The sequence below is a fragment of the Staurois parvus genome, unplaced genomic scaffold (assembly GCF_062004578.1).
Source record: "Staurois parvus isolate SC_StPar_1 unplaced genomic scaffold, SC_StPar_1.0 ptg000692l, whole genome shotgun sequence".
In the NCBI taxonomy this organism is placed as follows: Eukaryota; Metazoa; Chordata; class Amphibia; order Anura; family Ranidae; genus Staurois; species Staurois parvus.
Genome location: NW_028318488.1, coordinates 181,062 through 196,195, shown reverse-complemented (window position 1 = coordinate 196,195; position 15,134 = coordinate 181,062). Strand labels below are relative to the sequence as shown.

The 15,134-nt window shown below is 39.1% G+C and overlaps 1 protein-coding gene and 1 non-coding gene across 3 annotated transcripts in view; one reads left to right on the top strand and one right to left on the bottom strand.

Moving 5' to 3' along the window:
- The window catches only part of TMOD1 (tropomodulin 1), a 119,304-nt gene that overhangs the window by 46,383 nt on the left and 57,787 nt on the right, over positions 1-15,134 (bottom strand). For both annotated transcript variants that reach the window (XM_089652746.1, XM_089652747.1), the window contains exon 4: positions 2,623-2,742. In XM_089652746.1, coding sequence (XP_089508872.1) covers positions 2,623-2,742 — 120 coding nt within the window. The remainder of the gene's footprint in view (positions 1-2,622; positions 2,743-15,134) is intronic.
- LOC149446272 (U6 spliceosomal RNA) lies at positions 4,902-5,008 on the top strand. The gene has a single exon (XR_016306223.1). It is a non-coding gene; the product is annotated as a U6 spliceosomal RNA (small nuclear RNA).

Genomic DNA, 15,134 nt, shown 5'->3' with positions numbered 1-15,134 from the left:
TAAAACATATCCAGTAAAAAAAAAATTAAAAATCTAGTTTTTTTCATATATTTAGGCGAAAATGTATTCTGCTACATGTCCTTGCTACAAAAAAAAATCACAATACGTGTATGCTAATTGGTTTACATGAAAGTCTACAAATGGCGATATATTTGTTTATTTCAGGTACTTATATAGTGCTCTCAATTTACGCAGTGCTTTACATATATACTGTACATTCACATCAGTCCCTAACCCTCAAGGGGTGTACAATCTAAGGTCCTTAACTCACATTCATACATACACATACTAGGGTCAATTTAGACAGGAGCCAATTAACCTACCAGCATGTCTTTGGAGTGTGGGAGGAAACCGGAGTACCTGGAGGAAACCCACGCAAGCACAGGGAGAACATGTAAACTCCAGGCAGGTGGTGCCATGGTTGCGTTTCAAGGCCTGATTCACCCACTTTTAAAAAGAAATATCCCTTTTATCAGCATTTCCCACATAGGGATTTCCAACAACATAATTTCAAAACAAAGCAAATGTGTATCTAGCCGTCTGGCTTCTTCCAACAGCACCACTTCTCTGGTCTATAGCTTAGGCCCTTTGTCTCACAACATGACTATGCTTACTGGTGCACACCTTGAACTGGTCCACATTCTGTGAAACCTGAGCTATAATCTGTACTCCTACTATAAGGGCTGTGCATACCTGCACAATCAGCAGGTGCTGGTCGTCATTAAAATATGGAGCCAAGGTTGAAGGCTTCATCCCACTTAATGCTCTACAAAATTTCTAGTTCCAGAACCCATACCAGGATTTACCAATACAAGAGAAAACTGCAACCCACATCCTGCAGCCCCTAAACCTGCACTGATGAGAACCCTGGGTGACACAAAATCCTTTTCTATGCTGTGGCACAGGCAAACTCTGTCACAGCAGCCATTTCAAGAGTAATCAAAAAGCAAAAATTTGTTACAACAAAATACTAAGAGACAAGCTGTAACATTGAATATCTTCCTTAGGCCGAACCTCAGCAAACCCAATTATTTTCTGGGGGAGCTCTCTTAACCTCCCTGGTGGTATGATTATGTCAGGAATTTTGTACCAAAAGCGGTACCATTTTTTTGCATGGAAATTTGGTGTTATGTATTGTAGGCCTGCAATTCTTAGTAATTACTTACTTAATAAATACTCATAAAAAATAATATCATAATAAATTTAATTCAATAATATAATCAAACCAAAAACACTGAAATTTGAAATAGAGCGCCAAGTTCGTACATCACTGAGCAAAGTCGCAAAATCGTTTTCAGTGTCTGATGACGAATTTCCCCCATGAATCATTATCACTTAATTCTGCAAGTGGTTCTGATTTACTATCACTGTTCTCTAGCCGGTCTAAAACCGATTTTGACCTAAAGGGACGCTTTTTGGACGCCATGGACTTTTCTAAGTTTCCAGGCAGAAAGAACAGTCAAAATGCAGGCAGGGCAAAGGACAAAGCAGTAGGGACAAAATGTATGTGAAATGCATTGATACAGGAATGTTTTGCTATGAAATAATAGTTTTAAAAAAAATTTTACCGGGACCGGAACACGGAAGCCAGATGCCGGCATCGGCCGCAGGAGATGGCCAGGGACGCTGCAGGGGACACATCGCGGGAGCGAAGGACAAGGTAAGCACTGTAGGGAATCCCTGTGCAACGCCACATGGTAAGCCCGAGTGTAGCTCGGGGTTACCGCTTTTGGTACTGAAACTTTACCCCGAGCTACACTCGGGAATACCACCAGGGAGGTTAAATTAGAACTATAGGCAAAACTTTGGGATTTTCTTTTGCTTTCACTTTCAGTGATAACGGTAAACAAGATAAATAGAGAGGGTAAATGTCTCTAATAGGGGACACAGACAGCAATAAAAACCTAATAGGTGTTGTAATCCATCTCCACTCTATCCAAAACTAAAAAAAAAAGTTTTTTCTTTAATAAACTGTAAATCTGGTTCTAGTGGATTATACAGGACTAGTTTTTTGATATTAGCACATTTGAAATGCTACAGGTAATTCACTGACTGGCTTCACTGGTTGCATGAAACTATTCTTTAATATACTGTATGTATGTAAACCTAAATCAGAAAACTAGAGTTTGTGAAGATCACAATTCAATAATACATATCATTATTGAATACTAAAGGCTTTGTGTATGATTTTTTTTTCAGTCCTCCAAGGTATCAGAGTCACATTGCTGAGAAACAGCACCTTGATTTTATCTAAACCGACCAAGCATTAACACATAGGGGGTTATTTACTAAAATTTCATGGAGCAAAATCTGGTGCAGCTCTCCATAAAAACTAATCAGCTTTCATATATTATTGCCAAAGATTAAACAAATTGAAGTTGGAAGCTGATTGGCTACCACAATCAGCACCAGTTTTAGTAAATCTCATCCATAGTTAATTACAATAAATTTACCAAACTTAAGATAGTTTTTTTTTTTTAATTTTCATCTGGTATTTAGAGATATACTTATTTGGCTTTCTTGTAAGAAGAAAAATGTCATTTTACGTGCCAATATCACCAAGGGCTTTCATGTACACCGTTATAATCCCTACACTCACATGTAGTCCTCATATAGACTTACCTGCAATATCACATAATTCAGCATCCGAGGCATTGGCTAAAGCTTCTTCCAGTTCTGGCTCCAGAGTGACACTTTCTAAAACTGGATCAACTGGCTTGTTTTTTGGTATCCAAGGTTTTCCTGAAAGCAGGTAGGCAAAACATCAGAATAACATTTTCAAGTAAATAGTGTACTGTTAGATGAATAACACGATATATAATATGTGTTAATATATAAACTATTCTATAAGTAAATACCTATTCTCGCACATCAAAAAATCTAAGAGCCAATCTTTATTATACTGGTGCAACAGACATCATATACTGACAAATACAACCATAGTTTCCATCCAGTTGAGAAGAATTTAAATGGCCTACAAAATTGATATATCACTGTGGGGTTTATTTACTAAAGCTGGAGAGTGCAAAATCAGGTTCAGTTCTGCATAGAAGCCAATCAGCTTCCAAGTTTTATTGCCAAAGCTTAATTGAACTAGCTGAAGTTAGAAGCTAATTGATTTCTATGCAGAAGTGAGCCTGATTTTATTTATTATTTATTTATTTCAGGTACTTATATAGCGCTGTCAATTTATGCAGTGCTTTAAATATATATTGTACATTCACATCAGTCCCTAACCCTCAAGTGGTGTACAATCTAATGTCCCTAATTCACATTCATATGCTAGGGCCAATTGAGACAGGAGCCAATTCACCTACCAGCATGTCATTGGAGTATGGGAAAAAACCAGAGTACCCAGAGGAAACCCACACAGGCACAGGGAGAACATGCAAACTCCAAGCAGGTGGTGCCATGGTTTGGATTCAAACCAACGACCCTAGTACTGCCAGGCAGAAGTGCTAACCATTTAGCCACTGATGTTGAACTCTCCAGCTTTAGTAAATAAAACCCGGTATGTGGGAAGAATGTTTGCAGAATAGATATAAATAGCACCTTCATCTCAGTAAAAAACTTCCTAGCTTGAACATAGGTTTCTGTGTCTTCAACAAATTTGGTTACACAGATATATGGGCAAATCTGTACAATCAAATTACTCAAGTGAAGCCAGTGGATGATGAAAGCAACAATGAAGATGGCTGCATGATGACCTTGTACCCGCATCCATGTACATGTGTGTATATTAACCAAACAGTGCTATGGACCACGGTGCTTATATGCCACAGATACCTGATAGTGAGGTCTACAACAACATAATTATTCTGGAAATTCTCTCATCTATGGCCGGTTATAATATATCTCTATTTACAGACAGCAGTCTTATACAAGCACAAAAAAAGGATCTTTTTTCTTAATGTGAATCTATGGTCAAAGGCAAAATCAAATATTCCTTTTCACATTGTATTGTAATTACTTCTAGCCTACTCCTATTAATCTGAATGATCTTGAAGTTTGTAAACATACATCTTAGATTGTAAGCTCCAAGGAGCAGGGCCCTCCTAACCCTCTTGTATTGAACTGTATTGTTGCTGTATTGTCTCCCGATATATTGTAAAGCGCTGAGCAAACTGTTGGCGCTATATAAATCCTGTATAATAATAATAATAATTATTGTGAAGTTCCCCACACATTTACATCTTTGAATTCTGTGAAATCACTATACCCTGTGAGAAGGCACTGCTGTGTCACACATTTCACGGAGCCTGTTTCCTGAAAGTATAACTAAAGCAAAGCCTTTTTTTAGATTTGGATATATTGGAGATGGATTAGAACCCCTGTCAGTTTCTATTGCTGTCTGTGCCCTTGGTAGGGAGATTCACCCTCTCTATTTGTACATTATTATTGAAAGTGAAATGTAAAAGAAAATCCTAAATTTTGGGTTGTCCCCAGAAAAGAAATTGAAGGGAAACCTTCTAATGGGGACATTAGTTCTGGGGTTCCCCAAAGGATTCCCTTATTTTCAGGAATTTCCTTTCACTTCCTGTTTGGCTATGGAACTGGAAGTGAAGGGAAATCTTCAAAATGGGACACAGATGACGGGAAAAAAAAATCTGACAGGGGTTACAACACTTCCTTACTATCTCCAAAATGGAAAAAAAATGTTTTGACTATATTTCTACTTGAACTACTGGGAGGAGGAGTTTCAGGAGGCAGACTCAGTACAGGAATCATTGTTAGCAGGCAGCAAGGTACCATGGGATATGTAGTCCTTAGAAATGGAAAGTAAACAGCAGAGGAGAAGCTACAAAGCAAGGCGGCAATATAGGATGGTGTGGAAAGAAATGGCCAGACGATAGGCAGCAATCACAAAATGAAAGGAGATTTTTCCAGTAAGCTTATATTGGGTGCTTGCTTCGGCTGCACTTATATTAAAATTGGAACGATACAGAGAAGATTAGCATGGCCCCTGCGCAAGGATGACACGCAAATTTGTGAAGCGTTCCATATAAAAAAAAAAAAGCTTATATTGGCTTGTCAAATATAACTATTGTTTGTATTGTTCTTACAATGCTGATGTTAAATGTGAAAATGTCTGCTGAGACCACAGAACTCCTTTAAAACACAAATAACACACTGCTGTCAGTAAACATTTGGTTTTCTGCAGTAAATCCCATGTGAGGAATGCTAAAACCTTGCCTTGGTTCTTTACTAAACAAGACACCATTATGTTAATGTAATAGAATATTCTCAGGATCGATTGTTTTCCAAGATGCTGGTTTTACATATAATTCGGTGACCAAGCTTTTTCATTTTCAGAACTGGGTGACTTTTTTCCTGTCTATTATTAGAAGCACTGATGTCACCCGGCTATGATACTTCTGATCCTTCCAAAGATTTGTTAAGAGATGTGCACAGCACAACGTTGGTAGGTCGTTACTTGCATGCTCCTTTTCACTATTTCAACTTAAAGGATCAGAAATCATCAATTCATAATAAATATGGAACTTTTGTTTTTCTTTTTTGTTGTTTCAAAAATATATTTGGAGACAGCATAATGTAAATAATTATATCAATGTGTGTTACAGCCCATATTTCAGTAGACCCATTGACCAGCTATAAAAAGATTAAAGCGATACTAAAGGCCTAATTTGTTTTTTCTAAAAATAACAAACATCTCCATACACACCTGCTGTGTGCAGTGGTTTTGCATAGAGCAGCCCAGATCCTTGGGTTCCCTGTCAGCGCTCCTGGCCCCTCCCTCCTGTCTGGTGCCCCCACAGCAAAAGCTTGCTATGGGGGCACCCGCTGCTCTGTGTGTCCCTTCACACACGGAGCTGCTACTCTGCCCCATCCCCTCTCTCTTTTTATTGGCTCACTGGCTGTGATTGACAGCAGTGGGAGCCAATGTATATAGATATGGATGAATATACATATTATAGATATACAGTAAATATTCGTGACTAATTTCAGTTCGGTGATGGTGACTGTATACTCTGTCTCAAGTAGTGCTCAAACCACAATCATAATGGAATGGATACAGTGCCACCTCCAACACCTCAGTGGTCACAGAACTCTCACCTCAATAGAGATGTATGTGCACCTGTCGATGATAAATCATCACAATTCTCCTCCACAAGACTCCTCCAGCTCCCGTTACCCACTAGGGGACCTGCTCCTCTTTCTGATTGCACTTCCACGTACATCACTTCTGGTCTGCCTCCCTTCACGCCCTATGCATTACGTCACGGTCACGTGACTTCATAAGGGGAGAGGCGGCAGGCATTCTAACTGTCCTTATATAGTCCTATGGAATTCAATTGAGTGGTGGCCATTTTGTTGTAGTCCATAATGGTCTATTGCAGTGGCCGTTTGCCCTCTGATTTGTATATGCACTGCTAACAAGGATCCATAATGTTGTAGCCAACAATTGCACTTACCGCAGTGTTTACATGTGAGAATAAATTCCACTGCAACTAGGTTAAATTCTAGTAAATAATTAAAGTGTTACTAAACCAAAAACAGTAAAATCAGTCTGTATATGCAGTAAAGCATGCTTGTTATACTCACTGTGGAACCTAGGGGGTTCGCATTGTGTAAAAAGGATGTTTGATCCTGTCTTCTCTGATCCTCCCCTTCTTCCACAGTCCATGATCTATCTCCTGATCGAACAGAGCCTTGGGGGCAAGCTGCACATGCTCAGTTTGGTATGTATTGCTAGAGAGTTTTTTTTTTCTTGGGAGAGTGAATGAAATCAGCACAGGGCCAAACAGCATGTCCAGACAGAGGGTCAGGGGTCCTGCAGCCTCATAGAATAATCAGGGGAAAATGAAAACTGCTCCTACAAGCTTTAACCAGTGCTCTGCTGGACACTGATAGAGGTCATAAGACTGCTGATGAAAAAAAGGTATTTAGCAGTTTATATTTACTAAAATAATTGTATTTCCATTTTCTGTGTACTGTGGTAGACCAGATATAGTGAATGCAGGGTCTTTGCGTTTAGTAAAACTTTAATAGAACAATAGTGATCACTGTGAAAGCCAACAGGTTGTATTGTGGTGACAGACCACAGGTAAAGTTAGTTTCAGATAGATCATTCACCATTTTTGTTATGGTCCGCAATTATCTATTACTGTAGCCATTTTCCTTATTAATATGTACTACTAACAGGGGATATTTTACTGTAGTCAATCATTGTGCTTTCTCACAGTGTATATAGACTCATCTGATATGCTAGCAAAGGAAGATGAGAAGGCAACAAAGGAAAATGAAAAAATAGAGCAAGACATTGGAGGACTAAAGGAAGGAAGAGGGACCTCAGCTACCACGGTTGAATTATTATAACGATAGACAAGACAACATCCCAAGAAACTATGCTGAGCCACGTGGTCATGGAAATCAGTGGGGAAGGACACCACAAGGGTCATGGAACTCAGGGGGAGTGACACCACAAACTCTGTGGAGAATACCCCCTAACAGAAAACCACAAAAAAGACCATATTGGAACTGGAATAAAAATAAAACCAGTCCGAGGGGAAGAGTAGATTACACATACCGAAGACCCTAGGAATGAAGTCCAATATCCACCTATAGAGGAAGAGGAGGACCCCCCCTCCCCATCAAAGACCATATGAACGAAGCCCTATTCCAACATATAAAGAGAGGGACTTAGAGGGACTTGGAAGGAGGAAAACACTATAATTACAACCATTATGCATATAACCGATCCTTTTTAGGAAGAGAGAAAGAAGGGTTCAAAAGTACATTAAAAAAATAAACATTCAAACATATATTTTTATGGTAAATCGGAAAATCAGTGTTCTAAAAAACCGCAGGAAAATACAGGCATACATTGTGAAACAAGTCCTTGTTTAATCCCCAGGTGCAGGATAATAAACACATTGAAGTGTTTAAAAAACTAGTGTTAAAAGAGCTGGAAAAGTTGAAACCTAAAAAATGTGGCAATCAATTCTCTATCAAAAATGTAATCCAGAGTCTCAATAACCGGAAAGATATTGTTATCCGCGAGAAGGGAGGGGGGCATATTCATCCTAAAGAGCAATAGCAAGAAGAAATGAGTTGATTACTGAATGATGAAACTACATATCAGAAACTACTGACTCTACAGCTAAATACAAGAAAGAACTAGAAAAGATAATAAATCTAGGAATCAAGATTAAAGATAAAAAAAACTAAGTATCTGGTCCTGGAAATGTGCAGAATACCTATCATTTACACAGTGCCCAAGATAAACAAGAATAAGGAAAAACCACCAGGAATACCTATTGTCAATGGGATTAATTCCAGCAGGGCTCAGATGGCCCATTACATTGGTGGTTTCCTCCAACCTATAGTACAGAAAACCAAAGCATACCAGAAGACACCAAACACGTATTACAACTATTGGAAGGTAATAAGGTGGACAGAGGGCCCATAATTCTAGCCATGGCAGATGTGGCGTTGTTATAGAAGATTATTAACACCCATCAGGTATGTAAAGTCACCAAATTTACAAATGACTAAGAGAATATAGTAACCTGCAATGCTTTCGAAGGAAGTACTTGGTCAAATGTTTAGATTTCTGTTTATGACCAGACCTTCTATCAGCAAAAACAGGAATTGCAATGAGAGCTAAGTTCACTCCCAGTGTGGCCAATATCTTCATGGCCCAGTGGGAAGAGGAATCTATTTATCAAATGCCCCCCAGAACTCATATTTTATGAAAGATTTATTGATGATGCCATTATGATCTGGAATGGTGAGAAACATGCATTACAGAGATTCATGGAAACACTTAATCAAAATGAGAAAATCATACACCTATCTTGGGAAATTAGTAGTGATAAAATTATTTTTTAGATTTAGAAGATCTTGCTGGAGAGTGATAGGATAGTGACTAAAACACACTTCAAGAGTGTTGACCAGAATAGCTACCTCCCAATAGATAGCTGCCACCATAACCCGTGGCTATACAATATACCTAAAGGCCAACTCATGAGAGGATTTTTTGGAACAAGCCAGTATGGTGGGCAAAATAATTACCAATAAAGGGTATGAAAACCAGTTTATACAAAATAGAATCAAAGAAGTGAGAAACATTGATTGAAGCACCTTGATTAACACACAAAAGAAGAAACAAAAACCAGAAGACGGGGTACCAATTATCCTTGAGTACAACATGCAATATAAACAAGTTGAGAAGATTATACAGCGCCACTGGCACACACTAAAAGCAGATGTCTCCAAAAGCTTTTACAGGATAAATCCAACGTTGTCTCTAGAAGAGCTCCCACCATCAGAGACAAAATCGTAAAAAATGTAGTTGAGCCACCACCCACCAACAGATTATCCTTTTTCACTGGGATAGGATTTTATCCATGCAAAAGATGTTTTTCCTGTAATCACACTAAAAAACCTAGTGAGAAAAAAACTAACCTTCACTGCCACAAGTACAAGTACTACCCATTGGAACAAGGATTTCATATGCTGTTAACAAGGAGGAAGTGGTATACGTTTTGGAATGCGCATACAAATTACAATACCTTGGAAGAACAAGAGACTGCTCAAAGTAAGAATAAAAGATCATATAGAGAACATCAAAGAGGCATGCAGTAAACACAACATATCTAGGCATTTTGCACTAGTACACAACAGACACCTCCCACTTAAGATTCTGGGCCATAGAATGCTGAAAGAAGCAATGGGCAATGGCAAGGCAGCTATAAACTTAGGACTCTGAGTCAGCAAGAATCAAGATGACACCTAGTGGCCTAAATGTAGAATTCGACCCAAATTCCTTCATTAGTGATCACTAGTTACACACTTTTTGGCACTCATTTACAATAAATAATCAATTTGTTGCGCTGTGTATATAAATATAGATCAATATGTGGATAAACAAATATCTCTATCAAAATAAAAACAGTAACCTGAAAACGAATTACAAATATATACCGTATGTGAAATTTAAATCAAAGTCCATAAAATCCAATCAAGCCTTTATCCATGATTTTAAGTGCCCATTAATCTGTTACATCCAATGCAAATGTGCATCCACCACCACCACCAAACAAAGCCTCTTACCAGAAATATAGACCTCAAATTATAGGTGGTCAATTAGGGCATGAAGCTGTGTGATCATGAGCCAAATCATCCACCACGGAGATGCTCCAATGCTACGGTCTCCTCCTTCTATCCTTATACAAGGACTCAGATATAGAAAAAGGAATCTTCATACTGAAGTACCGCAAATAAATATTTTATTGTATAATTGCCGGTTCACACCATAGAAATGCAGTCCAGATGTGCAGTTGGGTATTTATTTATTTTTCTTTTCACTAATTGCAGTGAAGAGTGAATTTTTGTTTGTTACTTCTCCACATTACTTTGATTCATTATTACACTTTATTTCATTATTTAGCCCATTTGGGGTTGTATAATTCGTTAGGCTTACGTTATAGATGCACTCCAGTTATATGAGTATCAGCATTTATTTACTTGCACGACCTGGTGTGCAGGGGTGTTATGTAAGTTTATGTTATTCTATATATAGACCGCTACTCCTGTATTGTTTAGCAGTCTTACTTTATCTCTCACACTGTGGTATATACAGAGCTGCATTTATATCGTAGCTCAATTTCACTAATAGTTTGTTACCAACCATCCCAGTTATGTTTTTACATTGTTTGTAGTTATTTAATCATTTATCACCCAATGTAATGTATCTGAGAAGTTTATATACACTGTGAGAAAGCACAATGATTGGCTACAGTATAATGCCCCCTGTTAGTAGTACATATTAATCATAAGGAAAATGGCTACAGTTAAAGTGGTGAATGATCTGCTAGAATTTAACCTAGTTGCAATGGAACTTATTCTCGCATCTAAACACCATGGTAAGCACAAATGTTAGATACAACATTATTGCTCCTTTTCAGCAGTGCATAAACAAATCACAGGGAAACTGGCCACCACAATAGACCATTATGGACTACAACTAAATGGTCGCCACTCCACTGAATTCCATAGTACTATATAAGGACAGTTAGGATGCCTGCCGCCTCTCCCCTTATGAAGTCACGTGACTGTGACGTAACACGTAGGGTGTGAATGGAGGCAGACGGCAGAGCAGAAGTGACGTATGCAGAAGTGTGATCCGACTTTTAATTTTAAAGTGTTTTATGGCAGTTTTTTGAATGCAAGAGTATTACTTTTAATACAAGCAGATTGTATGTGCATACTTCACTATTGGGGGCCTTTCTCTTTCCACTTATGTGAGTGTGTGACACAGAGCCTTATGAATGTAAGCGGGCCTTAATGGAACCCTGACCCATCTAGCAGTGGAACATTGGAGAAAGAGGAACAGGACCCCAAGTGGGTAACGGGAGCTGGAGGAGTCTTGTGGAGGAGAATTGTGATGATTTATCATCAACAGGTGCACATACATCTCTATTGAGGTGAGAGTTCTGTGACCACTGAGGTGTTGGAGGTGGCACTGTATCCATTCCATTATGATTGTGGTTCGAGCACTACTTATTATATAGTCACCATCACGGAACTGAAATTAGTCACAAATATTTACTGTATATCTATAAAGACTGCATATGGGAATTTTTGTGTTCAGTTTTGTAACAATATTCATGCACTATTGATGCAGATTATGTTTATGAGAGAGGTGGGAATTGTATTTATTATTTTGTGATTTTATTTTGATACACATTTGGTTCATTTATCTCTTCAGCAATCTTATACTATGAGGAGCAGTGCAGAATTTTAATATATTCAGTAGTCTTTGTTGTGGGAACACAATTACTTGCTATCAGCAGCATTCTATCACTTCACTATTGCACATAATCAGGCACTGGTAGTGAAGGAGTAACACTTCATATACACTGCTCGAAAAATTAAAGGAACACTTTGAAAACACATCAGATCTCAATGTTGAAAAATCTCATGCTGGATATCTATACTGATATGGACTGGGTAATGTGTTAGGAACGTAAGGATGCCCCATTGTTAGATGAAAATTATCAACCTACAGAGGACTGCATTCAAAGACACACTGAAAATCCAAGTGAAAACATTATGCAACAGGCTAGTCCATTTTGCTGAAATGTCATTGCAGCAACTCAAAATGGTACTCAGTAGTTTGTATGGCCCCAATTGCTTGTTTGCATGCCTGACAATGTTGGGGCATGCTCCTAATGAGACAACGGATGGTGTCCTGGGGTATTTCCTCCCAGATCTGGACCAGGGCATCACTGAGCTCCTGGACAGTCTGAGGTACAACCTGGCAGCGGCGGATGGACCGAAACATGATATCCCAGAGGTGTTCTGTTGGATTTAGGTCAGGCAAGTGTGGGGGCCATTCAATCACGTGACCAGCTGTGTCATGGATATCGCTGAGTGCACGCCATTGGGGGAACATGGGAGGACTCGTTCTGGGAGGACGTCATATGATGCCCTCCCAGAACTTGACAACAGCACCGTAGCTGTCATTCAGCTCTAACGCAGTTGGCAAATGGTTAATGTAAGCTTAGACTACAGTAATAGAATGCTCCATTAGTGATTTATCTCTATAATCTATGAGAAAGTAACTTGTCAGCAATGATCAGTAGCATTAAAGTAATATATTAGTGTTGTTTAGTATACAAGCACACAAAGTTGCTCAATAAAGCACTATCAATTTGTTAGGCCAAATTCCATTTCAACACATAAATCTTAGTCGTGTGCTGTCTTAACTTGCTGAATCACCATTGCTTAGGGGCTGCCATCAGAAGACACTTCATTTATAATCAACCTTTTTAAGTATATGATATTTCCCAAAACTGGAAAGACAAAGCTGTTCTAGATCAAAGTAAATCCCTCAATTCTAAAATGTAAAGTCACAAAACAGGGATGATAATAGAGGACAGAGATGTCAACACATCCCTTTAAAGCTACCCCCCAGACAGATATACAAATAAGCACCATTTAATGTGTTAATCATGTATTCAGTAAAATGAGTCATGTATTTTTATATGCAACTAATATAAGTATATGAATTTATCTTGATATCAGGCTCCTGTGATTTCATGTATGGCATTACTCAAATGGGAACAGGTAAGGGTTAACAGGCCTCTAGTAGCAGATTAGGCTCTACTGAAGGTATATATGCTAACAAAAATTAGAAATAAGATGATACAGGCCTCAAAGGGTTCAAAGTAGAAATGTTCTGGTTAAAAAGCTGGCTTCAGCATCTGATTGTTCCAATGTCTTTCTATTTTAATTTGTTTAAAAGAAAAAAGGGGTGCTGTTGCACTTAGGAAAAAAATTTAATTGATATATATGTGAAAGGATTAACTATACATAAGAAACCTATATAGCAGCAGTCCTAAATGTGAATTTTTACACACAAATCTTATATATTTCAAAAATGGACTGTGCTAAGTACCAGTGTATTTTCTGAAGATAATCTATTGGTCGAAGCTAGTCGAGGGCTTATGACGCAACTTCTGCTGACGTCACTTCCGGTATTTGGAACTCACGCTGGAATGTGGCAGCCATCTTAATTCCCATTCATAATACACAAAGCTGAATACACCTAGTGCCAGGAAAGGCATTTTTTTGTGAGCGGCATTTCTATTGTTTGACCCCATATTAATGTTTTATACAGTTTTTCACTATGGAATGTCTGGTTTTGTTTTGATTTATGCTGAAAATATGAAATACTGCCTGTGGAGGAGAGGAGTTGCCTAACATTGATGCAGATCTAGTGGAAAGTTATTGGTTACTACCAGCAACCACGGTTATAAGGGCGAAGGAATATCGGCCATCAGGACCTGATTGCAAACTGGGATAGTCCCAAAAAGAGAGTGTGACTTATCTAGAGATAGGTGGTCATGAAATGATGGTGAGTTTACATCTATGTGGGGCACCAATGTGAACACAGTGAAGCACTTGTCATTTCAGTATGGAGTATCACTGTTAAAGATACAGCACAGTTGCACCAATTATTCACATGTTGGGACTGAATATCAATATTTTATTTGTATTTTGCTCAGTGTTATCACTTTAAAGATTACACAGTTTATTTTGTCAATTTGTGACCTTAGCACGGTCCATTTTTTAAATATATAAGATTTCTATTTTAATTAGCAAATTGAGCCCTAATGAATGAGGCCTTTGAGAGCTCCAAAATGTATTCTTATAATTTGTACTCCCAACTTTTGGACTCCAAAGTATTTGTTTCTACTTTGTCTAAAGCTCACTCATAGTATATGTTACCATAAATATTTTTTTTTTACTTTGTGTGTGGTCAAATATGTACCGTATTTTTCGCTCCATAAGACGCACCTGACCATAAGACGCACCTAGGTTTTAGAAGCGAAAAACAAGAAAAAAAAATATTCTGAACCAATGGACTGCAGACACAATACAGGAGATGACCAGAGACTGCGGATATAATACAGGAGATGACCAGAGACTGCGGACACAGTACAGGAGATGACCAGAGACTGCGGACACAGTACAAGAGATGACCAGAGACTGCGGACACAGTACAGGAGATGACCAGAGACTGCGGAGACAGTGCAGGAGATGACCAGAGACTGCGGACACAGTGCAGGAAATGACCAGAGACTGCGGACACAGTGCAGGAGATGACCAGAGACTGCGGACACAGTGCAGGAGATGACCAGAGACTGCGGACACAGTGCAGGAGATGACCAGAGACTGCGGACACAGTACAGGAGATGACCAGAGACTGCGGACATAGTACAGATGACCAGAGACTGCGGACACAGTACAGGAGATGACCAGAGACAGCGGACACAGTACAGGAGATGACCAGAGACTGCGGACACAGTACAGGAGATGACCAGAGACTGCAGACACAGTGCAGGGAATGACCAGAGACTGCAGACAGTGCAGGGAATGACCAGAGACTGCAGACAGTGCAGGGAATGACCAGAGACTGCAGACAGTGCAGGAAATGACCAGAGACTGCAGACAGTGCAGGGGATGACCAGAGACTACAGACAGTGCAGAGGATGACCAGAGACTGCAGACAGTGCAGGGGATGACCAGAGACTGCAGACAGTGCAGGGGATGACCAGACACTGTAGACAGTGCAGGGGATGACCAGAGACTGCAGACAGTGC